This window comes from Protopterus annectens, chromosome 1.part1, assembly GCF_019279795.1.
Source record: "Protopterus annectens isolate FY-2018-M chromosome 1.part1, PAN1.0, whole genome shotgun sequence".
Lineage (NCBI taxonomy): Eukaryota > Metazoa > Chordata > Ceratodontiformes > Protopteridae > Protopterus > Protopterus annectens.
Genome location: NC_056726.1, coordinates 183,553,422 through 183,580,559, shown reverse-complemented (window position 1 = coordinate 183,580,559; position 27,138 = coordinate 183,553,422). Strand labels below are relative to the sequence as shown.

General features: G+C 41.6%; 1 protein-coding gene across 4 annotated transcripts in view; it reads left to right on the top strand.

Moving 5' to 3' along the window:
• Nucleotides 1-27,138, top strand: part of UBN2 (ubinuclein 2) — a 2,968,476-nt gene that overhangs the window by 2,510,830 nt on the left and 430,508 nt on the right. For 3 of the 4 annotated variants that reach the window (XM_044074022.1, XM_044074006.1, XM_044074014.1), the window contains one exon: nt 6,268-6,514. The exons of the other annotated variant lie outside the window; for it this stretch is intronic. In XM_044074022.1, coding sequence (XP_043929957.1) covers nt 6,268-6,514 — 247 coding nt within the window. The remainder of the gene's footprint in view (nt 1-6,267; nt 6,515-27,138) is intronic. 4 annotated transcript variants of the gene reach the window in all.

The window sequence follows — 27,138 nt, the reverse complement described above, 5'->3', positions numbered from 1 at the left end:
CACTGCCTCTGCTCTCCAAAGTACTACTAAAAGTCAAACAGGACAAACCAAGGATGATTTTGATTGCTCCAGACTGGCCGCACCAACACTGGAACCCCCTCCTGCACAGTGTGTCACAGTTATCCTCATGGCACCTGCTTCAGACTCCTTCCCTGTTGTCTCAGCAGGAGGACCAGATTCTGCACCCTCAGCTTCTAACACTGATCCTTGCAGGCTGGCTAATTACATAATCTGTCCTTTACCATCCCTCAGTAAACCTGTGATGAATATTTTAGAGGCAAGGAGGCCTAGTACTACAAAATCTTATGCTGAAAAATGGAAAAGATTCTGTGTCTGGAACCAATCTCAATAGATGAGCACAGCAGTGCCCAATTTACCTCAGATTTTACAATACTTAACTGAGATGCTTCACAAGGGCCTGTCTTTTTCCTCATTTAAAATCCACGCCTCAGCCATTTCAGCTCATTATAACACAGAATCCTCCCCTCTTCTCTCATCCATTGCTCAAGCAGTTCCTCAGAGGGTCCAAAAATTTGAGACCACCCAGGAGAGCTCCAGCCCCAGCCTGAGACCTTAACTTTGTTTTGGAGAAACTCACTCTACCTCCTTTCGAGCCAGCTGCTACTGCAGACTTAAAATTTCTTTCCTGGAAAACGGCTTTCCTTTTTAGCAATCACTTCAGTTAGAAGGATATCTGAATTACAGGCCCTTATGGCAGTGGAGCCTTTCATCATCTTTCATGTGGACAGGGTGTCCCTCAGAACCAATCCATCCTTCATGCCCAAGGTGGTATCCAGTGTGGCTCTTAATCAGTCCATTCATTTGCCAGCCTTCTTTCCCAATCCACAGAACAAAGGGGCACGGATACTGCATTCCTTAGATGTGCACAGACAACTTTGATTCTACTTGGACAGGACTAAACCTTAAAGGAAATCTGAACAACTGCTGGTGGCATTTGCTGTAGGGGCAAAGGGGAAGGCTATTTCAAAGCAAACCATTTCTAAGTGGATAGGCCATTGCATTAATTTCTGCTATAAGCACCATGGAAAACCTATCCCCCAGGGGATCAGTCCTCACTCCACCAGGGCTGCATCTACCTTTACAGCCTTTCTCAGAGGCGTCCCTACCAGGGACATCCTAGAAGCTGCTACCTGGAGCTCTGTACATACTTTCACCAAGCATTATCATTTGCCAATTTTCTCTAAATCCAGAGCTGGCTTTGCCACTGCATTGTTGCGGGGCCTTATCGCTGGTCCTAACGCTATCTGAATTCCTCCTCCCAACCATAGCTTTGGGAATCTACCCAAATGTAATGACGGCAACAGTGAAACACGAAGAACATAGTACAGTTGTGTACACTTACCATAAATGTAGATGCTCGAGTGTATTCACTGTTGCAGCCCTCTTTACCCTCCCTCCAGCCCCCTAACTTCTTTTGGCTATACCTCTACTTTCCTTTACTATGCTTAAAAGCCTTTTTGGTGTATTTGCTTTTTTGTTGGAGGTATATCATTGTACTTTTATATTTAATTGCTTCCCATTAGGGGGGCACCTGACATCTGGGGCAATAAAAACTGATGTAATGGTGTCGGCTGCATGTTTTATACCCCTGACGACCTGACATCATGGAAGAAGGGACAGCAACTGACGCAGGATCCAAGACTTTTTTAATCAGGCCGACTGAGGGCTACCTGCAAGCAGATAACCCAAATGTAATGACTGCAACAGTGAATACACTCGAACATCTACATTTATGGTAAGTGTACACAACTGTACTTTGTGGATGCCATAACTTTACTTATAAGTTGTGCCACACATTGCAGTCAAAGTTTAGGCTACTCTCTGTCTGTGTATCTAAATCTCTCACCTCTGAATCTACTCTTAGGGGTGTGCTATTGATGTTGTACTGTGTGGGGTATTTGACCTCCAAAAGGATATGGTAACACATTTTTTGCATTCAGGTTTAGCCCATGGTTCTAGCACCAATCATTTGTCTGAGCTAGATCTTCCTGAAGGATATCTACATTGTTGAAGGATTCATTGATTGCCCCCGAGTAGGCAGTCATTGGCAGATTGTCATCCAGAGGCCTTCTGCATTAGCCTTGACATGGAAGAAGCATATGCCAAACGGGAGTAGTTCCAGTACTGAGGCCTGTGGCATACCCGTAGTAACTGGCCTGTAGCTGGATCTGGATTCACTCGCTTTAACCACATGTCCTGTCAGTGATACAATTGGCTAGCTGTTTGATGATGTAGGGATTTATGCCCAGTTTTGTGAGTTCATTTCTAAGAAGTGAGTGGGAAATTGCATCAACTGCCTTGGCCGGGTCATGGTAGGCAATATGTACTGTTTTACCCTCATCCATGGCCTTAGAGACTTTTCAAAGAAATCCACCAGATTCAGTAGGCCTGACCTGCCCTTGACAAAGCCGAAGTGGGTTGGGTCGAGTGTTTGGAGGTTTCCTATGTCATTATTTATCAGGTCCATGATTATTCTTTCCATGGCCTTGCATATAAGACTAGTCAAACCTATGGGTCTGTAATTTCCCGGGTCAGTACGTGGTCTCCCCTTTATGCAGAGGAATGACTGTTGCTGTCCTCCACTCTACTGGGACAAAACCAGTTCAATGGCTGTAGTTAGAGATCTTAGTAGGTCTGATAAGTCCTAATTTAAGGTGAAGAGGCAACCTGGTATATTGTCAGACCTCATTGATACCATGTTTTTAGTGTTAGAGAGTGCTGTGGCAACCTGTTCCTTGATGATAATTGTGAGTGGAGTGGTGGACGGCATGTCTTAGGGGAGATCTGGGGGTGATGGGAAGGTGAAAAACACTCAAGATGAGTGCAAACACATGTAATCAAAAGAAAAAGAAAAAAACGCCACGCCAATCGTAATACCAGACTCTTAATTTAATAGAACAAAATAAAACTGTATACACTAAGCACTTTCACCCTCCACTTTACATGGGCTTCTTCAGACTCTGAAGTGCTGCCTTTTTTAGGCAAACTTCAAAGGACAAAACCACCACCGTAACAGGTACAAGCATGCAAAATCTGAAGGTAATGCTACTCAATGCTAGAAGTCTAAACCTCAAAATGCACACTCTCGAGGCACTCCTAAAAATGGAGAACATCGATATCTGTGCAGTAACTGAGACCTGGTTCAAGGCTCCAGAGAGCACCCCTGCCATACCAGGCTACAACTCTTACCACACTTTTCGGCCACCAAACCAGGACCGAAACACTAAAGGTGGAGGAGTGTCAATATTCACCAAGGATATTCACACCACCAGGCTAGTTGGCCAACACAATGTGTCTGAAATTCTCCAAGTGCAACTAACACTAGGTAAGACTGCAATCCAAATTGTAGCTTGCTACAGATCCCCACCATACCCCAAGATTCTCACTACACCTTTCTAAACATACTGGAAAATATTAAGATAGAACCAAACACCCTAATACTGGGTGATTTTAACTACCCTGCCATTAACTGGGAAAACTACTCATGTCCCAACACCTTTGCAACGGTTCTTGGAATTCATAAATTCCAACGCCCTGGATCAACTAATCCATAGTCCCACCAGGGGCTCCAATATCCTAGACCTGGTCATTACCAACATGGGAAATCAATGCTCCATACCTATGGTCACCCCCTCGTTAGTCAGGTCTGACCATAAGCTAATCACCCTTAACATCCACATCCACCCCACCCCCAGTAAAGAAACCACCATAAAAAACTTCTCCAAAGCCAACTTCATGCTACTCAAGTCAGAAGTGACAAACTTCATGACACCCATGCAGACGGGAACTGAAAGTTCAACTGCTGAATCCTACACTAAGACATTGTATGAGCACATCCACTCATGCATGAATCGTGCCATCCCAAATAGAACCAAAATGCTCTCATCCAAAAAAAGGAAGCCAATCTGGTGGTCCCTTGCCATAAACAAACTTTACAACAAAAGGAAGAAACTTTTGCAGAAAAGAGGAAAGTCCCAGGATGCAAAAAACTCCCTTACTAGCCTCAGTAAGAAACTGAGATGCCTCTTAAAATCCTCCAAAGCTAGTTACGAAAATAAAATTGCCAAAGATAACCACAAAGCATTCTATAACTATGTCAAGAATCTAAATGGCAATGCTCAGATCTGCTCTGAGCTAAAACAGAATGGCATTAAATATACTGATCCGAAGGATATTGCCAATATCCTGGCAGATCGATTCAGTGCCAACTTCACCCCCCTCTCACCACCTAAATGGCCCATCTCAATACCGGAAGATTGCCAAATTCCAGTAATAACGGCCACACAGGTACAAAACGCACTCTCTAAAGCCAAGAATACAGCATCCATGGGACCAGATGACATCCCGGACTGTGTACTACATGAACTACAATATGAACTGGCACCTCACCTAAGTGTCATGTTTAATCATAGCCTCACCTCAGGTTTCGTGCCCACTGAGTGGCACAGAGCTACAGTTATCCCAATCCACAAGGGGGGATCCACCTTGGATCCTGGAAACTACCGTCCCATCAGTCTGACAAGCCTTATCTGCAAGGCCATGGAGCGTATTATCATGGAACTTATAAACAAAGACATTGGCAACCTTCAAACACTGGACCTCACCCAGTTTGGGTTTGTGAAGGGCCGATCTTGTCTCCTGAACCTGATTGACCTCTTTGAATCAGTCTCCAGAGCCATGGATAAGGGTAAGGTGGTCCACACAGCCTATCTAGACCTTGCCAAGGCCTTTGACACCATCCCCCACTCTGGAATCATAGATAAACTTACTAAGTTGGGCATTAATCCCTATGTCACCGAATGGGTTGCTAAATGGCTTACTGATAGAACCCACACTGTAAAAGTAGCCGACTCCAAATCCAGCTCCAGACAAGTGACAAGTGGAGTACCTCAGGGTTCAGTCCTGGGGCGCTCTTGTTTGGCATCTACTTCTCTGAAGTACAGGTCAACACTAAGGGACTCTGGCTAACAAAGTTTGCAGATGACTGCAAACTGGGAGCCATTATTGAATCCCCAAATGATGTGGATACTCTACAAAAGGGCCTTACAGAAACAGATGCTTGGTGCCAGAGCCATGGGCTCAAGCTCAATGCCAAGAAATGTATTGTTATCCCTTTGGGAAAAAACATGTATCCATGAATTACCATATAGGTGGCAGTACACTAAACACAGAAAGTGTGATAAGAGACTTAGGGACACAGGTGGACAGTGGTCTCACCTTCGATAACCACATCGCCACAACAGTCAGGAAATCCTTCTATGTGGCACACCTCATCACGAAGGGCTTTTCATCCAGTAAAAGGAGGTCATTGTCCCACTGTACTCATCCCTCATTAGACCCATTATAGAATACAACGCCCCATTTGGTATGTACCTCTCAAGACATCTGCAACAACTGGAAAGGCCTCAGAAATACCTCACTAAAAGAATCACAGACCTAAAGCAGATGCCCTACGCTGACCGCCTTAAAAAACTCCAGCTATACTCTGTCGCATATCGTCTACTCAGAGGCGATCTCTGCTTAACATACAAGGCCATGTCAAACCCAGAGCTGTTGGACATGCTACACTTAAAGAAATCCCAATCCCTCAGAGCTACACGCTCCAGGGATCTAAACCTTGTCATCACAATAAACAAAACATGCTGGAGGGATAGGTTCTTGACCCAGAGACTCCCCAGACTCTGGAATAGATTGCCCATACATGTCAAGCAGAGTGCCTCTTTGGACCTCTTCAAGAGGAACCTTAACGATTGAATGGGAGAAAGGAAATTCACCCCAGGGATCACGTCAGTCGCCCTGCTAGACAGGGGTCCAGGAAAGTAAATAATGTGGGAAGAAATAGCCAGGGAACTGTTATGGCTAGGCTTGTATAGGCCCTAGGGCTGATAGCCTAGTACCAACCTATGAGAACCCTACATGATGGACATCTCAGATCAGAATGATGTTTAGCAGAAGTCCTCCTAATTTCAGCAGAAACAAGTGATGAACAGTGGTTTCAAATTTGTCATAATATACTAGCTGTGTACTAAGCCCAGCATAATTTTTAATGTCTTGTCTGTAACTGAAATGTCTTTCTGGCATGTGTATTATGTTTGGCATCTTGCTTGTTTATTTTTTGTAGAGTAATTAGGTCTGAGAAAATTGTGATTTTTTAAATTGGATGTGGTAGATAATTTGTTTGGTTTTCTTCTTGTGGATCAGTAAAGTACTGTAATGTGTGAAATCTTCCTTTGTTTTTCTGTGAAGTCTACAGCAAGTGCATCGCTACTGGCAAGCACATCTCCTTTGACCTTAATGACATCACCTCTGTCTGTAACCAATCCAAGCGTTACTTCTGCAGCACTAAACCCTTTTGGCATGCTGGGCGGTCTTGTTCCTGTAACGGTGCCCTTCCAGTTTCCTCTTGAGTTGCTAGGGTTCGGCACAGATGCGGCTGGAGTGACAACTTCATCAGGATCTACCTCAACGGCTTTTCACCACAGTCTAACTCAGAGTAAGTCATTGTTTTCTAGTATTGATAGGAACTTGAGAATAGCAGTTCTGTCCACTGTTAGTTGTTATTGCTTTTGCCAGAGTTACTGCCATTAATAACCCTAGAAATTCTCTAAGGGTATGTAAAATAGAGTCCATGTGGCCAAGCCAGCCTTCAGCTGCATTCAAGCACAGTGTCATAGAGGTTAGTTCATCTCATTTTTTGGTACATATTGCCTTATTGTCTGTTTTCTGCTTGTCAGCTCTCTTGAGGGCCTGTTCTTTCTACTTGCACAGCTAAATTATCTCTGTAATAAAGATGTTTTCGCTAATGTTGTCATCTGGAATAAACTGCTGAATATCACAGAATTTCTTTGATATGCCCTTGGTTGGTTGCATGTTCTCCATTAATCAGAATTCAAGGAAAAAACATGTAAGATTCCAATTTATGGGATGTTTGTGTGCCAGTATCAACATATACTGTAAAATAATGCTCCAAATGTCTGAGAGCACAAGTCCCCCAAGCCGTTTTAGCAACTCGCATAGATTGGCTTATGATGCTTATTGCTGTTAGTGAAGTTCTGTACTTCTTATATGCCCATCAGAGTATCAGCTAAACTCTGCATTTGTTGTTTCTGGGAAAGGCACGGTTTATAATTTTTGCAAGTCTCCAAGTTTTTCTCCTGCAATTTTGGGGGAAATGTTTGACCACCATCTTGACCAAAATGATACCAGAGTTTCATAGCAGCTCCCAAGGAAACTGACGAGGCGAAGCCTCAGCATATCCTCAGGCATTATTTGAAGTAACCCAGCAAGGTGAGACAGCCACAGTGCATGTAGAGTTCTGTTTCTATGAAAGGGAACTCGTGTACAGCCAGCCTCCCCTCCCCATCCCAGCCCCTGCAGGTACTGCATTTATCTGTGGGTATCAAGGGCTCAAGGCTGCATCAGTCCTCTAAGGAGAGGAGGCATGCCTCTGGCGCTCACACTGTAGGGGTGCACCCTGAGAGTTGTTAAAAAGCTTCATAGTGATTGATCAGCTGAAGCCTGAGGGTTAGCCATGCATAGCCTGTGGAGTGCTCCTTGGTCACCCTGTCACAGACTGGAAGTGTTTAGGAGTAAGGACTCGCTTTCTGGGGTAATTTCCCATACACTCTTATGCCTTTAAGTTTTGGTTTAGAGTAGTTAATTTGGATCACATCTTCAGAGGATAGAGATCAACCATAGGTTCATAGGTAAAAAAAAAAAAAAAAAGACAGTCAGTCTGCAGACTATTGTACATCTGGCCAGTAGTCAGACAGTGACCAACGAGTGAGAATCAGACCCCGTAACTTGTACTTATGAAGTAAATACCTTAACCATTAAGCCAACCCCAGCCAATTAACAATTAATTTGATGTCCTTTTCATTTTTTTCTCACTGATGAGTCTTGGATCCGATCCTCGGATCCAGCTCGCTGCTTTTTACAAGCTTTTGGATCCTAATCTTGAGTTCTTCCCTCTTCCCATAATGCACTACAACCTCCCTAACTCCCCAGATCTCATTTGCTGCCGTCATGGTCAGATGGAGGATTTCAAGTCTCGAGCTGTTAGAAGGTTTGTTCACATAAAATTATCTATTTTAAGCTTTCTCTGTTATCTTTAACCCTTCTGTCCTCCCTCTGAAGCCTCTAGCGGCTGGGTCATTAATTTCCCATTTTCTTCTGTTATCTAACTTTTTTGACAGTTTTTTGAGTGGTGCTTATCTTTTACTTTGAAACGGGGCATGAATTTTTTTTCTTCTGTGCCCCCTTTTTCTTGTATTACTATTTTTTTTGGTGTTTGGTCCTTGGTTCTGTTGTTCTTAGGCTAATCACTGTATACCTTTCTGGGGATTTTCTGGATCTAGGAAGTCTCAAAATGTGCCTCATCCTTCCTTTATATATATATATATATATATATATATATATATATATATATATATGTATATATATATATATATATATATATATCTTTATATATATATATATATATATATATATATATATATATATATATAGGTCTACTGCATTCTTTCGAATTTACGAACGTATTTACCCGAAAGTGCATCTCAATGAAAATGCACTTTCGCATAAATCTATGGGGGAAAAAAAACACTTTAAACAAAGCAAGCAAGCCCCCCCTGCACCCCCCCCTCCCCTACTTTAATATTCTCACTCCGAGATCGCACTACAGTGGGGAAAAGGGAATGTTTCCTCAGCCCCACTGTACCATGATCTCATCAATACTCTGCTTAGTTGTACATCAATACTAAGTGTTGATGTACAACTAAGTTAACATGCAAACGGCATATTTTTATTTATTTAACTAATTTATTTTTTATTTTACTTATTTACGCGAAAGTGCGTTTTCAGTAAAACGCACTTTCGCATAAATACACATGGACATTTACGTTTCGGTGAAATGTAAATTCGGCAGAAGACAGTAGATCCATATAATATATGGGTCTAGGACACATGCTCAACTAGCATATGTCCGAATCACAAAACATCGAACACACATACACGAAAGCGCTTAACATTGAAAAGCGCTTCCGTGTATGTGTAGTTCAAAAAAAAATCTACGTTTCTGCAGGGAGGCTTTGCCCCCCTGCACCCCCCACGAGGGGGGCTGTGCCCCCCCTACTTTATTATTCTCACTCCGAGATCGCACTACAGTTGGGAAAAGGGAATTTTCCCTTACCCACACTGTAGGTTGATCTACGAAACAGGCACACATACACAAAAGCGCTTGTCGATGTTAAGCGGTTTCATGTATGTGTGTTTGATGTTTTGTGATTCGGACATATGCTAGTCGAGCATGTGTCTGGATCCCATATATATATATATATATATATATATATATATATATATATATATATATATATTGTGTGTGTATATACTCTTGGCTCATTTTTTAATAGTCACAGCTCAACTGTCCTTTTTTTTGCAGTGTTTTCTGATGTTTGTTTCACTTTCTTTTGTCATTTTCTCATAAAACAGTATTTTTTGGCAAGTCATCCAGAGTTGAAGTCAGAAAAGACAAACATTTGAGTTTCAGGCTTCATACCCTTCCGAAAATTCATGCTAAGGCAATACCTGTTGTTTTGTCAACTTTTTAAATTTGCAAAAGGCTCTAAGAGGTATGATGATAGTTAAGGTGTTAACATCACGGTTACAATGCACAGTGCTTGATTTTCACTGTGAGGGAAATTGGTTAGTCTTAAAGTAGTTTCCTGTTAAGAATCTAATAACAGATTGTTTTTACTCTGCTTACATTGTTTGTAGCTGTCTCACAGAAGGGACTCAGCTCAACTATACTGGTGTTTTGGTCGGGGATCACACCCCTTCAAAAAAAACAAAAGAAAAGAAAAAGCCGAACAACTCAAGAGGATCTCGGATCCAGTTCCTTGGATTCGTAGCTTCTAGGGCAACCTTCAGAACCTAAGTTTCCCTCGGATCTGACAGGTGCAACCCCATGATGTTCTTTCTCTGGTCTGCTGTTTATCATCAGATCCTAGGCCTTCGGATCCCATTGACTGGAATGTACTGCAGTTTCAAAGTATCGGGCAGTGCTGCAGCTGCCAGGTATCAACAGAACATTAGGCACTTCTAGGAACTGACACCTTCGAATCCGGAACTACTGGACTAGCAGGTCATCTTCAGATTTGAGAAGTCATTTGGATCTGACTGTTGACTATGTTATTGCTTCGAGCCCCACGCCTCCACTCTCCACATCCTCTTAGTGTCCGGGCAGCTGCATTGTTTCTTTAGCGTTTCTTCCTCATAAATGTGTGGTTCTCTGTGGCACTCTGACATTTAGCTTTATGGCACTCTGATGCCCCTACCCCCTCCTTACGATCCGATCTGCTCGGATATTTCTCTTCTTGGATTCTAAGCCTAGAATCTGACAGTATCAGGGTGCTTGGAGAGAGTGGAGCTATTCTTGGATCCAGTGCCTAGGGATCCGAAACTTTGTGCAAAGTTTAGATTCTTCAGATCTTAACTTTTCCTTGGATGATATGGTCCAGCTATTTCTGGCATTCAGTTTCATTTAGAGCATGCATTTAGCACAAATGTATGCTAACACTAATCCTGTTCTAGGTACTTTCCCAACTTATAAGAGCAAGATTTAGAACTTGTCCATATTTTTTGTGACCTTTGGTCCATGTCCCCATTTCTTGAACACAGAGATTGAGAGCTCAGTTGGCATAATGGTTAAGGCCTTTGCCTTTAGCGCACAAAGTATAAGACACCCTCAGAGGGTGACGTAGCAGTAAAATATTCTCCAGTTCGATACTCAGCTGGGGTACCTTGTGTGCAGAGTCTGCATCATATCTCTCCGCTGTCCACATTTTCCTCTGGCACATGCCTATTTTGAAATTTGCATGCTTCCTTATAGTGTGGCACCTCAGTTGGAAGATCTGTGCCTTAAGCTCTAAAGACAAGGGATAGACACTACTTGAGTAAACTTGTATGTTCCCCATCTGGGTCTCCATGGTTCCTCTCTGTCGTGGCTTCACAAAGTTGTTTTCTAAGACTTGTTTCCTTTTCTGGCACAGGTTACAGATTTACTTTGGAGGCTTATATCCTGTATTATGATTCCCTAAACAGGTTTGTCCCACTTCCCGTTCATCAAGGTAAGTCTGGCAGACAAGGACGTCAGATTGTTTAGTTCCCAGTCTTCCTGGATCCGTCCTGTCCACACAGGATTGTCTACTGTAGATGCTCCTCAGGAATCCTCTTCTTCCAGTCAGGGAAGGCGATTTGATAACAGGCGCCACCCTTGAGGCAGGGGAGGTCTGAAAAATCAGGGCTCCTGAGAACCCTTTTCAGAGAAGTTCGCACAGTGCTCCTGAAGCACTGCCTGACTGTCCTGCTCTGGATGCAGTCAGGGGGGCCGTATCTCCTTGCACACCCTGGCCTGGGCCACTATTACCTCAGGGTGTAGGTCACATTAAAGGTGTGAATAGTTTTGAAATTATTTATTGTGGTCTCATTTTTTTTTATATCACAGGGGTGTGTACACTTTTTATGTTCACTATTCTTCTTAGTGCCCAAGAAAACTGGGGACCTGCTTCCCGTCCTGGACCTCAGCATTTTGAACTTGTCAGTCAAGAAGTCTAAGTTCCAGTTAGTCACTGTTTAGTCCATTCTTCCGCTTCTGCACAAGGACGATTGGATGTGCTCTGTGGATCTCAAGGATGCTTATTATCACATAAAAATTGATAGATACTCCAGGAGATACCTGCGCTTCCAGCTGGGGGCCAATCACTGTCAGTTCCGAGCCCTGCCCTTCGGTCTCACTTCAGCCCCCCCGATGTTCACCAAATGCATGGCAGTGGTAGCAGCCCATCTCTGACTGCAGGGATTTTAGGTCTTTCTGTACCTGGACAATTGGTTCCTCATAGCTCCCGCAAGACATCAACTCGCTCAAACCACAAATTACACTCTCTGCCTATTTTGAGATTTGGGCATCACAGTCATCCTTCCCAAATCTCATCTTGCTCTGTGCCAGAGATTGAAATTTATAGGGGTCCTTTTGGACACGGTGTCAGAGACTGCAGCTCTTTCCCCCCACAGGGTAGACACAATTCGGGAACAAGTTCACCTTCTTCTGGATCGGGAGAGTGTTCCTCTCCATTTGATCCTTCAAGTCCTCGGTTCCATGGTGGCGGCAATTCAGTTGGTTCCCTTTGCCAGGTATCAGATGTGAGTTCGTCAATGGACTCTTGTGGTTCAGTGGTCATGTCATCTCCATCCTGTGTCAATGACAGTCAGGGTCTTTCAGGTCTGCCAGCATCGGTTAACGTGGTGGCTCCAGTCCAAAGACCTTCTGCTAGGGAGACCCTTTTGTCTTACCCAGCCCCAAGCCACTGTGACCACAGACCCCTCTGTGTTGGGGTTGGGGGGCATTTACAGGGAAGGATGGTCCAAGTAACTTGGTCCCTCTCGGAGACCAAGTTGCACATCAATGTCCTAGAGATGAAAGCAGTCATCCTCTCATTGCAATCCTTCCAGGACCATCTCGCTCTCAAGACTGTGGCAGTTCAGACGATCAACATGGTGGTAGTCTGGTACATCAACAAACAATGGGGAACACGATCGTATCGTCTGTGCAGAGAGGCCATGAGGGTGTGGGAATGGGTGATTTCCTCCATGCGCTTTCTTCTTGCAACACATATTCCCGGCAATTCCAATGTGTCGGCAGATAGGCTCAGCAGGTCTATTCTGCGTCCCCACGAGTGGACGCTGAAACAGTCAGTGGTGAGTCAGATTTTTGACTGTTGGGGTCTCCCTTGCTTTGATCTGTTTGCCTCCCCAATCAATCACAAATGCAGCAAATACTTTGCTCTGATCACCCCACAGGGGGGGAGTCATCCAGGGACGCTGTGGTTCACGATTGGCTACTGGGGCTTCTATACGCGTATCCTCCAGCTCCCCTCATTCCCAAAATCTTACAGAAAGCACCATGCCTGAAGACTCATCTCATCCTCATTGCCCCCCTTCTGGCCTCATCAGACGTGATTCTCCCTCCTTTGGTCTCATCTGAAGTATCCACCTTCGATGTTATATCCAGCCCAGGATCTCATTTCCCATCCCTAAGGGCTTCCTCTTCCCAACCTTCGGTCCCTTCAGCTGACAGCTTGGTATCTCCAGTTCCAATGATTTTCAGCCAGCTTAAGCTGCCTTCTCAAGTGAAGGACATTATCGTAGCCTCCCAAAAGCCTTCTACTAAAAAGGTTTATTTCAGCAAATGGAAGAGATTCTCACTGTGGGCTGGTCGGCGTGACACACTGTAGATCCATTCTCAGCTTCTATTCCTGACATTTTGTCGTTCCTTTCCTCCTTATTTCAACAAGGAGCTAGCTTCTCAATGATGAAACTTCAGTTGGCGGCTATATCCAACTTCAACTTAAGTAAAAGCCCCATGTTTTCTTCTAGCCTGTGTAAGGCCTTTCTTAAGGGAGTTTTCTTGCTCAGGCCCCCTTTCAAAATTCCTTCTCCTCCTTAGGATCTTACCCTGGTGCTGCAGTCCCTGAAACAACCTCCCTTTGAGCCTGTGGCTAGGGGTGATATTAAGTTTCTGTCTTGGGAAACGACATTTTTAGTGGCTATTACCTTGGCCAAGAGAGTTTCTGAATTGCAGGCTGTTTGTATTAAAGCCCCCTTCATGTTTTTTCACAAGAATAGGGTATCTCTCAGAGCCAATCCTTCTTTCATTCCTAGAGTAGCCTCAGAGGCTATTCTTAACCAGTCGATTCAACTGCCTATCTTTTTTCCCAATTTTTCGAACAAAGGGGAGTACAAACTGCATTGTCTGGATTTGCATAGGCAGCTACATTTTTATTTGAAGAGAAGTGAGAATTTTCGAAAGTCAGATCAACTTTTTGTGGCATTCTCTCAGGCCAGAAAAGGTCGGGCCATTTCCAAGGTTTCTATTTCTTGTTGGATCGCTTGTTGCATACATCACATTTATGAAAGCAATCACATTGAACTTCCCAGACCAATTAAAGTCCATTCTACTAGGTCAGTGGCCACCTTTTCGGCTTTTTGGGCAAGGACTTCCTTGGATGACATTTGTGCCACTGTCACTTGGTCAAATCCCCATACCTTTGTAACACATTATAAACTGGATTTGGTGTCCAGGGGTAGAGCTTTAGTTGGTTCTTCTGTGCTCCAGCATGTCCTTCCTTGAGTGCTCCCAGGGATGTTCTTTGTGTTTCACTGTTGCAGTCATCACACTTGGGTTATCTGCCTCTTGCCGAGGAGCCAGATGCAGAAGCAGTTCGCAAGTGCCAGTCAGCTGCTACCTGAATTTTCGTTTACGAATTGAATAATCCTGAAGACTTCTAAAGCTAAGCACCCTGTTGGGGATCCTTTTTTCTTGCTCTAACCGATATCAGAAAAAGCTAACAATTGTCTTGCCTGTTTAAAGCAAATATCTCACAGAGGTTTTCATTCTTACTGCGTCACCTGTTTAGACCCAGACCACGACTTACTTCGCTGTTGGTTTTGTGCCTTAACGCCCAAACCATTCATTGTCGGGCTCTCTTTGTTGCTAAATTCTTTTTCTCTCGATGTCCATATTCTGAAATGGCTTCAATAAGCCATCCGACTACCGATATTCCAAAAAAAGTAAGGATAACGACAGAGACAGACCGCATAGGTCCAAAGCCACCGCCGATGTTTCCGTTAAGCTAGTCGCCAGTCCGCCGGTACTCAGTGAGGCCCTTTCGCAGCCCCTGATGCCTGCTTCAGTGGATTTGCAGGCCTCTACCAAGACTCATTCGGTGTCTAGTATGCCGCGAGACTCTTCTTCGACTGTGGAACCTGCAGATGTCTCTACCTTGGATGAGTCTGGAGCCGCTGTGCAGGCGCACCGGCTTCTGAGGCAGATGTTCATCATGTTTCACTGTTGCAGTCCTTACAAAATGGGTTATCCGGCTCCCGGTAGTCTGCCAGAATACCAAAGTACTTGGTATATGACGTCGGCTGCCTTCGGTTTTAAGCCTGACGTCAGGAACAAAGGAAGGCAGCTAACACCATTTGCTCAGTATTTCTTGCCGCGGACCCCAAAGCAGAAGCTTTTTGCACAAGTGCCGGTTGGCCGAGTACCTTTTTGTATTCCGACTACTTAGTTGAAGACATCCTCAGATAAGGAACCCGTTGGGGACCCTCTTTTCTTGCTTTAACGAATGTCATAGAAATTTAACTGTCTTTCCTGTGGAAAACAGATTCCACACCGCAAATTTCACTCTTATTGTATCACTTGATTGGGCCTTGAGCACAATGTCCCTAATTGTGTTCTTTGTGCTTCTTTCAACCCGCGTACCATACACCATAGAGCTAGGATTTTGTTCAAGCATTTCGGAGTTTGTCCTAAGTTCGTCGGTATGGCGTCTTCTGGCCTCCCGACTTCAGATGTTCCTAAGAAGCGCAAGGATAAACACCGTGACAAGCTTAGGGTCAAATTAGCCAACGAAGTCCCTGTTAAGTTGGTTGTCGGCCCAGCGGTAGTCAGTGAGGCGCTTTCATTGCCACTACAGTCCGCGGATGTTCAGCAGCAGGCGTCTGCTGAGACCTTTTCTGAGTCCTCCATACCGCAGGCTTCCACTTCGTCTTCTGTCTTCTGACCCTCTGCCAGTCGCCACCACTGATGGATCTAGAGCCACTAAGCAGGCACCGGCTTCTGAGGCCTCTTGCTCTGCCCGGAGACCAGATCCAAATCAACGACCTTGGTTCAGACTACTGTGGTGGCTAGGCCTCCTGAGTCCCTCCGGCTTTCTAGTAGGCCTTCCAGCCGAAAATCTACTCCAAAACAGGCGCCAGCCTCCCCTCAAATGCCTCAGTCTCAGATGATTAAAATGGCTAGTGGCCAGTGATCTCTTGACCCTTATCAGGGGCTGTCAGCCGCCTCCTTCTAAGAGGGCTAGGGAATTGTCCCCAGAAGTTTTGTCTGCCTCAGACACTGAGGTTTCCAGCAACTCTGCTGATGAAGAGGGAAACTCTCAACTTTTTTCTTGTTTTTAGGATTCTGATGCAGAAGACTCCATCCCTTTTGCCTCCCCTCCAGAAGATTTTTCTTTTGGAGATGCTCTGACTACTCTTAGGGAGCATTTCAAATGGGAAAGTCAGGACTGCCTTCAGTCTAAGAAATGGATTAGGGAATTCTTGGATTTGCCATGGCATAATCCTTTGGTGATCCCTCCGGTTTTGGAAGTTGTTGATGATGTTTTCATGGCGAATTCTTTGACTCCTAATTCTGTTCCTTCTGCTCCCAGAAAGCCTGACAGGTAATATAGGGTTACTGATTCTCATCAGTTCCTTTTCTAGAATCCTACTGCTGATCCAGAGATCATTTCTCAAGGCCCTAAAGGTGTTAAAGCCATGGTTGCTAAAAATCCTGTTCCTTCTGACAGGGAATCTAGGGCCTTGGATAGATGGGGTAAAAAGGTTTATACTTCTTCCACCCTGGCGATTAGGTCTGTTAATTGTCTTTTTCATATGCTTAAGTATCAGCAGCATACTTTGGTGGCCATTAAGGCTAAAATTGCTGGTATTCCTTCCCTGATGGAGAGTAAGGACATGCAAGATTTATTGAATTCTGCCACTCTTGTCACTAAACATTCTCTACATTGTGGTTTTGACACTTTGGAGGTTTCTTGCAGGACAGCAGCCACTGGCTCTGTTATTAGAAGACATACTTGGCTCAGGAAATAACCCCTTTCTAAACCTGTCAAATCTAAATTACTGGATGTGCCTTTGCACAAGGACAATCTTTTTGGTAGCAAAGCAGAAGAGGTGTTGAAAAAGTTGGAAGATAATACCAAATCTATGCAAACTGTTAAGGGCTTTCTGCAAGTTCAGCCTCCTCGTTTTAGTAGACATTACCCTTGTAAGAATTGGACTTTTCCTAACCCTAGTAAACAGGGTCGCACTAGACCTGGGGGTTACAGGTCTTCTAGGGGACAAACTTCCACCCCTCAAAAGGCTAAGCACTGGCAGTCTTCCTCTTCAAAATCTGGGAGTTCTAAGCAAACTTCCCAAAGCAAGCATTCCCAATGACTCCGACCTTCCCCTGCCTGCCTCTATGGGCCCAGGGTTTCCTTTGGGGGGAATGTTAGCCATTTTTGCAGATGTTTGGTCCACCATCACAGATGACAAATGGGTACTCAAAGTAGTATCCCAAGGCTACAAGTTCTCCTTTCACACCTTCCCTGTCCACCAAGGATACCCAGGTATCCCCCCCATCAAAGGGCAGAAGCAGAATAACAAGTTTCTTCTTTGATAAACCTGGGAGCAATAGAGCCAGTTCCTTTTCCTGGTTCCCAAAAAAGGGGGCACCTGGCATCCTATTCTAGATTTGTCCATTCTAAACACTTTTCTGGTGATTCCCAAGTTCAAAATGCTCACTCTTCAGCAGTTGCTGCCAGTGCTGGCCAAGGATTCCTGCTGGTGACTTTGGATCTCAAAGGAGCTTATCTGCACATCCCAATAAGGGAAAGCTGCAGGCAGTTCCTTCGCTTCAGGGTGGGGAACAGGCACTTCCAATTCTCTGCACTGACCTTTAGCTTATCTACTGCTTCCAAAGTTTTTACAAAATGTCTGGCATCAGTCATTGCTTTTTGCAGGCAAAGAAACATTCAAATTTACCCTTACTTGGACGATTGTCTTATTCAGGCAAACTCTCCAGAGCAACTTCTAAAAGATTTGGACTTTGTAAAGAACCTTCTCACCTCTTTGGCCTACACTGTCGACAAAAAGAAGTTGAAATTGGTACCCACCAGGGAGATTGTATTCCTGGGAGCGAGTCTGAACACAGTGGCCCAGATGGTATTCCTACTCAAGAGAAGCAAATGGATCTTTTGAATTACTTCAAGAATTTGGCAAGCATGACCCATCTCTCTGCAAGGCAATTCCTGCAAGCCCTGGAATTCATGGCTTCATGTATTCTGATGATTTTATATGCCAGACTGCATATGAGGAAAATACAATGGTACCTCAAAAACCTTTGGTGTCAACACACTCGGGGTTTAGACTTGATACTTCCTCTGATTCCCTGCCTGTAGACGAAGTTCCTTTGGTGGGCGATGGCCTGTGTACAGAACAAAGGCCTGTCTTTTTGTCCACCTCCTACCAGCCAGACTCTCACCACAGATGCCTTGGACTATGCTTGGGGAGCACATCTAGAGAGCGGATGTATTCAGGGGGCTTGGAACTATCAACAGGTTCATTTGCAAATAAATCTGAAGGAATCATATTATATCATATTTTGTAATCAATATAGTTATGTATTATAGTATATTTTTATTAAATGTATTATTTGTTTATAACATGTATAAGAAAGAAAAAATTTTGATGAGCGAAATTTGATGGCATTGTAAGGGATGTAAATATTTTATGTTAACAAGGAGTGAATACAACTTTAAGGAAAGGTAAAAAATTTTTTGGCGCCATTGAAGTTATTTAAACAGCGTATATGCTTTAGTTCTGATGAAGACCAGTTGATTTGGTTGAAAGCACTTAACTTTGTTAAATAGTTCGCTTTGTCTGTATGCGCTTATAGTGTTTCGTCGTATCAGTTCGTTTTTATTTGTACTTTGACTTCATTAAATTGTGAATTTACTATATTTTTGGCAGTCTTGAGCACTTATTGGTGGAACTGGAGAAATATTGTGTATATTGTGGATATCCTTTTATTCTGATGTCGACTTTTGCTGCGGCAGACACCGGTGCTACTGCTTTACATAAAAGCTCTCAGGGCTTGGATGAGATGGATAATTCTGATACGACAGATAACACAAGCATTGGTTTTTTAAAACAAGAACTTAGTGAACTTAAAGGGGAATTAAAACATTTAACTCTCCTTGTACATAAACTTTTATCTGGTGATATTTGTCAAAAAGCAAATCAGGTACAATTGGCGCCAACTACACAGGGGATCATTAATGAAGGTAGACCCAGGTCGGATGTATCCCTGAAGAAAGATTCGGAAATGGATTTGTTTAAACAGAAAAAGTCTCCGTTAGGGTCAACAACGCTCAATATTCCTAACAACAATGCACCCGATACTGAAGGTGAGCCTCTTAAGGACAGTCTTGATATACCTAATGGACAGAAAGTATATCATAAAAGTCAACACAATACGTTAGATATTACTGCTCCTTTATCTAGCAGTAATATAAATTTGACTGAATTTACGTTTGACTTTTCTCTTTATGATATTGACTTAGAGGCTAAAAGGACAGTCACCAAACCCAAACAAGTGTTACCAGCTAAGACATATTCAACGGTTACTGAACATAACATTAACAGTAGTAAAGGACATGTATCACAATTTAAATCTTTGCAATCAGAGAATATTAAAGAAAATCAATTTAATCAATTTTTAACTTTTAATTATGATATTGATAAAATGAATGGAAAAAATATTGTTAGCCATGCAAAAGAAGATGCCATGGAAGAGAATGGGTGTTTGAAAAATACGATTTACGCTTTGGGAAAGAAATTAAAGACTATTAATGGACTGAAAGTAGATAATGTGTATTTATTGAAATGTATAGATAGTAAGATAGTCCCAATGGGACTGAGATTTTTTAAGTTACCCATGGGATTAGATCTGACTAATGCTGGTAAAAATGAATTTAATGTGTTTTTTGATGATTGTGGGCACAATTTTATGAGATTATTAATTAAATATAATGATGAAAGATTAAGTAATTTAATACAAGAAGCTGAGAAACTTAACACATGTATTGTTAGTGATTTATTATTTAAGGAATGGGAAAAATTATATAATAAGCAATTTGTAGAAGTAGAAAAATGGGTCACAAAATTGTGTCAACGTAAAAATAATAAAATGTTGAGGGATAGGGAACAATATAATAAAAATACAGCTTATATTTGGCCCAGCCACCAAAAAGACAATTTAAAAGAACAGATTGTTTACAATAAGTATAATAACAATAGTAAATATAGTAAAAATAATTTTCAGGACAATTATGGTCAAAGAAGACATTATGGGAGACAGGATTTTCAGAGAAACCCAAGGAATATAGGTCAACCTTATCAGAGAACCAATCAGAGAGAGAATCTTTACAAGAGAAAGTCCTACAACCAGTATTAACAGAAGTAGACGCAGCTTCTTTTTACATTATTGAGAATGATAAACCAAAGTTTCCATGTGCAAATTCAACATCAGATAACATAAACTATAATTGTTATAATAATGAAAATAAAATATATGGAAATGGTGACAATGATATAGTGGTTAATGGGAATATTTATTCCTATAATAATTTTAACATATACAATTATTCTAACATTTCTATAGAGACTGTTCATTTTGAATTATTTGAAAAAGGTATGAAATTCATACCTATCCCTAAATTTAACTTAACTGAAGTATTAATTGATTTTAAGAAATACATAAGGAAGATTAATTTGGAAGTATTTTTTAAAGATATACCAAAAAAGGACCATATATGTGTAGATCAAGGAGTAAACAATCAGATAAGTAAAAAGAGTACCTTTACGCCACCTAATCATCCTATTATTGATGCTTTTGATAAAGTAGTTACAAGAGAAATATATCAGCAATATAAGAATTTGAAACAGGTAACAGATGTTAATAATTTATCATATGATGAGATGAAATTACTTTTTGAAATTAAGAATGATAATAGCACTAGAATAATGAAACCAGATAAAGGGGGGGGGGGGGAATAGTGCTATATGATAGTATACAGTATACAAAGAAAAGTTATGATATACTATATTTAACTGGAAATTACGAGACTATTTCTTTGAACGAGTTGCATATAGCCTATCAGCGCATTGACTCGTACATAGAGGAATATTTATTAGACGGTAGAATTACAGAAGAAATATACAAATTTATTAAGGTTAAATTTCCAAAGGTAGCTACCTTGGTAGGTATACCAAAGGTACACAAAGACACCAGGGACCCTCCCTTTAGACCGATAGTATCTGGTAGTTATTCTAAAACTTTCCGTATGGGAAAGTATATTGATATCAAGTTAAAGAATATGTATTCATTTATTAAACATATGGTGAAGGATTCGTGGGTCTTTCTATCTAATTTTCCTGTCTACACCATAATGAATAATAATACTATTACAGTGACAATTGACGTAATAGATTTATTCTCCTGTATCCCAAAACAGGAAGGTTTGGAGGCCTTTAATAACAGTTTAGTGAGGCATACAAACCTAGAATGGGATGAAATATGTTTATTATCTGAGATGATGTCCATTGTATTAGATAACAACTTTATTTACTTTGAGGGGGAGTATTTTAAGCAAACCAGGGGGGTAGCTATGGGGGCAGCGTGTGCCCCCATTTATGCCAACCTGGTTATGCTTAATTGGGAAGATAGTATTTTATTCCCCAGTAAATATTACCAATACAAAAAATATTATTCCAGATTCTTGGATGATATTTATATTTTATGGGAAGGAGAACAAGGTACATTACTACAATTTATAAATTTCCTTAACAATAGTAGTGATTATTTAAAATTTACTTATTCTTTTGATAAAAATGGATTACCATACTTGGACACATACATACATCATGATGAAGGTCAAGTCTACTCCAAAATTTATAGGAAAAGTACATTTTCTAACAATTATTTAGACTATTCCAGTTGTCATCCTTTTAAAGTTAAATATAATGTGTTTAAAGGTCAATGTATTCGTGCAGCTAGAATGGTCTCTGATTATGAAGAGATGAAAAGTGAATTGATATTCATTAAAAAACGTTTTAGACAAAGAGGATATCCTGAGGAAATGATGGAAGAAATTATTAATTATGTTACCCAACAGTGGAACATTAAATATAAACCAATATTGGGAGCTGGAAATATACATACTAATAACTTGGACAATAATTTGGCTATGAATAAATCAGTTTCAAATTTTCAAAGAGTTTGTATTTTACAATATAATTTGGGAGTAGACAAAATTAAAAGTATAATATATAAATTTTGGCATTTAATTAGTATGGATATGGGCTTAGTCCAAATATTGGGATCCAAACCCAATTTTATTTATAAAATGGGTAGTAACATGAAGTGTTTAATGGAGTACAGAAATATTGACAGGAAAAGTAGTAGTAAGAAAAACAATAATAGAAGCAGAAAATGTGGATTTTGTAACCAATGTAGACATATGTCACAGGAAAATAAAATAATATTACAGAACGGACGCAAGACCATTATTAGGTGTAGATATGGAAATTGTAACACCAAAATGGTAGTATATCTAGCTACATGTGACATATGCCCAAGCTTCTATGTAGGAAGAACAGAAAGATGTCTCAAAAAACGCATTTATGACCATACATATAGCATTAAGACCAAAGATAAAACGAATGCATTATATCGACATATAGAAAGTAAAGGAGAAGAACATCAATTCAAGTTTAGCATTCTTGAAATTATAGAATTAGATCCAAGAGGTGGTGACCATAAGAGTTTATTGGCATATAAAGAGACATGGTGGCAAATATGGTTGGATGCCACCACTTCACCAGGTTTAAATGAATATGTTTCAATTAAATCATTATTATATTCGTAGAAAAAATAATTAGTTAGGAAAGTAGTATTACATAGGAGGAGGGAAAAAAATTTTAACACAAAAATATATAATAATTTGAAAATATATATTTATTTGTATAGAATGTTTTGTATTTAAACAATAGTTGTACATATAATTTTTTATTTGATACAACAGCAGATGAGAAGATAGGAGCATACATAGAATTATATTATTGAATTAATATTTTTATACAGATTTTATACAGATTTTACACAGATTTTAAGAATATTTATTAGTGATAATTTTAGTAAGTTGAGCAATTTGATGTGTTTTTTTTTATATATGCATACACGTGTACACATATTTCCTTTACTAACAATGTTCAGTAATGATGAATTAATAAGTATTAACAAGTATTAATATTTATGAATTATGTATAGCCTCATCGGGTGATAGAATAGACAGTTCGCAGCCACAGTAGTAGATTATATTATATCATATTTTTTAATTAATATAGTTATGTATTATAGTATATTTTTATTAAATGTATTATTTGTTTATAACATGTATAAGAAAGAAAAAATGTTGATGAGCGAAATTTGATGGCATTGTAAGGGATGTAAATATTTTATGTTAGCAAAGAGTGAATACAACTTTAAGGAAAGGTAAATATTTTTTTGCCGCCATTGAAATTATTTAAACAGCGTAACAGTTATACGCTTTAGTTCTGATGAAGACCAGTTGATTTGGTTGAAAGCGCTTAACTTTGTTAAATAGTTCGCTTTGTCTGTATGTGCTTATAGTGTTTCGTCGTATCAGTTCGTTTTTATTTGTACTTTGACTTCATTAAATTGTGGATTTACTATATTTTTGGCAGTCGTGAGCACTTATTGGTGGAACTGGAGAAATATTGTGTATATTGTGGATATCCTTTTATTCTAAAGTTTTTACAAAATGTCTGGCATCAGTCATTGCTTTTTGCAGGCAAAGAAACATTCAAATTTACCCTTACTTGGACGATTGTCTTATTCAGACAAACTCTCCAGAGCAACTTCTAAAAGATTTGGACTTTGTAAAGAACCTTCTCACCTCTTTGGCCTACACTGTCAACGAAAAGAAGTTGAAATTGGTACCCACCAGAGAGATTGTATTCCTGGGAGCGAGTCTAAACACAGTGGCCCAGATGGTATTCCTACTCAAGAGAAGCAAATGGATCTTTTGAATTACTTCAAGAATTTGGCAAGCATGACCCATCTCTCTGCAAGGCAATTCCTGCAAGCCCTGGGATTCATAGCTTCATGTATTCTGATGATTTTATATGTCAGACTGCATATGAGGAAAATACAATGGTACCTCAAAAACCTTTGGTGTCAACACACTCGGGGTTTAGACTTGATACTTCCTCTGATTCCCTGCCTGTAGACGAAGTTCCTTTGGTGGGCGATGGCCTGTGTACAGAACAAAGGCCTGTCTTTTTGTCCACCTCCTACCAGCCAGACTCCCACCACAGATGCCTTGGACTACGCTTGGGGAGCACATCTAGAGAGCGGATGTATTCATGGGGCTTGGAACTATCAACAGGTTCATTTGCACATAAATCTGCAGGAATTGATGGCAGTCCAGCAGGTCTTGATGGCTTTCAAACATCTTCTCTGTCCTGGTACTCTTCTAGTCAGGACAGACAACACCACAATCATGTGGTACATCAACAAGCAGGGAGGGACTCACTCTTACCCCCTGTGCAGCCAAAGCATGATACTATGGTCCATAGTAGCTTCCATGGGCATTCATCTGATAGCTCAGTTTCTTCCAGGAAGTCTCAGCACCTTAGCAGACCAGTTGAGCAGGCAGGTCCTGGATCCTCACGTGTGGCAACAAAACAAGACCATCTTCTATCACATCATTCAGCGTTGGGGCACTCCCCAAGTGGATCTCTTCTCATCTCCGACCAACCACCTTCTTCCAACCTTTTGCACCAGGGATCATCACAACAAAGCTTGGAAAGTGGATGCTCTGTCTTTCCCCTGGACACAGCTCTGAATCTATGCATTCCCTCCTCTGCCTCTTCTTCCCAGAGTGATGTTAAAGGTAAGGGACAAAAAACCAAGAGCCATCATCATAGCTTCAGACTGGCCCAGGCAACATTAGTATCTATCCACTACTTTGCTTTCTCTCCCAGTCTCAGCCTTGGCATCTTCCCCTGATACCAGATCTCTTGGTTCAGGAGGGGGGAAAAATTCTGCATCCCCATCTTCAGACTCTGCACTTGGCAGCCTGGCTCATGATTTAAACCTTTCCCAACAGGTCGTTGAGGTGCTTCTTGAGGCCAGGAGGCCTAGCACTAGGAATTCTTACACAGATAAGTGAAAAAGATTCTCCATTTGGATGCAGACTAGAGGGGAAGACCCTTCTCAACCTACTCTTCCTCTTATTCTTGACTACCTGGCAGACTTGATTAATGGTGGACTTTCCTTTTCTTCTGTCAAAGATTCATGCTTCAGTTATTTCTGCTCATTGTTCCTTTGAGCAACCCACTTTCTCTCATCCCTTGATGAAACAGTTCCTCAGGAGAGCTAGCAATTTAAAGCCTCCCAGAAGGGCTCCTACTCCTGCTTGGGATCTTAATTTTGTACTTGAGAAACTTTCTCTGCCTCCTTTTGAACCAGCTGTCTCAGCAGATTTGAAGTCTCTCTCCTGGAAAACTGCCTGTCTCTTGGCCATTATTTCAGCTAGAAGAGTTTCTGAGCTGCAGGCCTTAATGGCAGTAGAGCCTTTTATCATCTTCCATGTGGATTGGGTTTCTCTTTGAAATAATCCCTCCTTTATGCCTAAGGTGGTTTCTAGCCTGACACTTAACCAGTCTGTCCACCTGCCTACCTTCTTTTCTAATCCTCAGACTAAAGGAGAAAGGTTACTGCATTCCCTGGATGTGCATAGGCAGCTTAGATTTTACCTGGACAGGACTAAACCTTTTTGAAAGTTGGATCAGTTGTTGGTCAGTTTTGCTCCTGGAGCTCAGGGCAAAGCTATTTCTAAGCAGACCTTTTCTAAGTGGATTGCTCATTGTATTCACTTTTGAAGCTTACAGCATGGCAAGGTTCCTCCACAGAGTATTAGGCCCCATTCTACTAGAGCAGGCTCTACCTCAGCAGCTTTTTTAAGAGGTGTACCTACTAGGGACATCCTGGAAGCAGCTACCCAGACTTCTGTCCACACTTTCACTAAACATTACAATTTACCCTTGTTTTCTAAGTCCAGGGCTGGTTTTGCCACTGCAGTGTTGCGGGGCATCCTTACTAACCCTTAAACAGTGGGTTTTCCTCTTCCCTTTTGTTTTTTTCTCTGGGCTTTGGGAATCAACCCATTTTGTAAGGACTGCAGCAGTGAAACATGAACATAGTACAGTTGTGTACACTTACCATAAATGTAGATGTTCGAGTATATTCACTGTTGCAGTCCTGGTCCCCCCCCTTCCATCCCCCTTTTTTCCTATGGCACAGACTGGATTTTTCTTTTCCTGGTCTAACCTTTTTGGGGGCTTCTGACAGTTAAGGCAAGAAAAACTGAGGAAATGGGTGTCGGCTGCCTTCCTTTGTACCTAATGTCAGGCTTAAAACCGAAGGCAGCTGATGTCATATACCAAGGACCTTGGTATTCTGGCCGACTGTGGGCTACTGAGAATTGGATAACCCATTTTGTAAGGACTGCAACAATAAATACACTCGAACATCTACATTTATGGTAAGTGTACACAACTGTACTTTCTTCGCTCAACCGATGTTCATCTCAAACCAACGACTTTTTTTAACCAAAACTGCAGAGTTTCTTAGGCCCAGAGTACACACTATGCATAGAAAACCGACAACCAAAGCGCATGCACCTGCTCCCATGCCACAAAAACAAATGCTTTGATTGGCCGAAGACCTTATTACTCTGATTAGGAGAGGTCAGCCTTCCACTGCTAAGAGAAAAAGAGACCAGTCCCCTACAGCTTCTACAGCCCAGGAGTCTGATGGCTCTGAGATTTCTGATTATGAAGACATACCCTTATCTGCTTATGAGGATTCAGATGCAGAGGAATCTGTTCCCTCTGCCTCCCCTCCAGAGGATTTTTCTTTTGGTGAAACCTTGCATACCTTAAGAGAGCATTTCCACTGGGAATGCCAAGACTATCCTCAGTCCAAAAAGAGACTCAGAGAATTCCTAGAGTTGCCTCAGCACAGGCCTTTAGCAATACCCCCTGTCCTGGATGTTGTTGATGATGTTTTTATGGAACCCAGTCTTACTCCTGACACTTTACATCTTGCCCCTAGAAAACCACACAGGTAATACAGAGTACCTGACACAAATTTCTTTTCAAGAATCCTACTGCTGACCCAGAGATAATTTCTCTGGGGCCTAAAGGTATCACGGCAACTACAGCCAAGAATCTCACCCCTTCGGAAAGGGATTCCAGAGCTTTGGACAGAAGAAGGTGTATACCTCTGCAACTCTTGCTATTAGGGCATTGAATTGTCAGTTTCACATACTGAAGTACCAGCAACATATTATGGAACTTATTAAACAA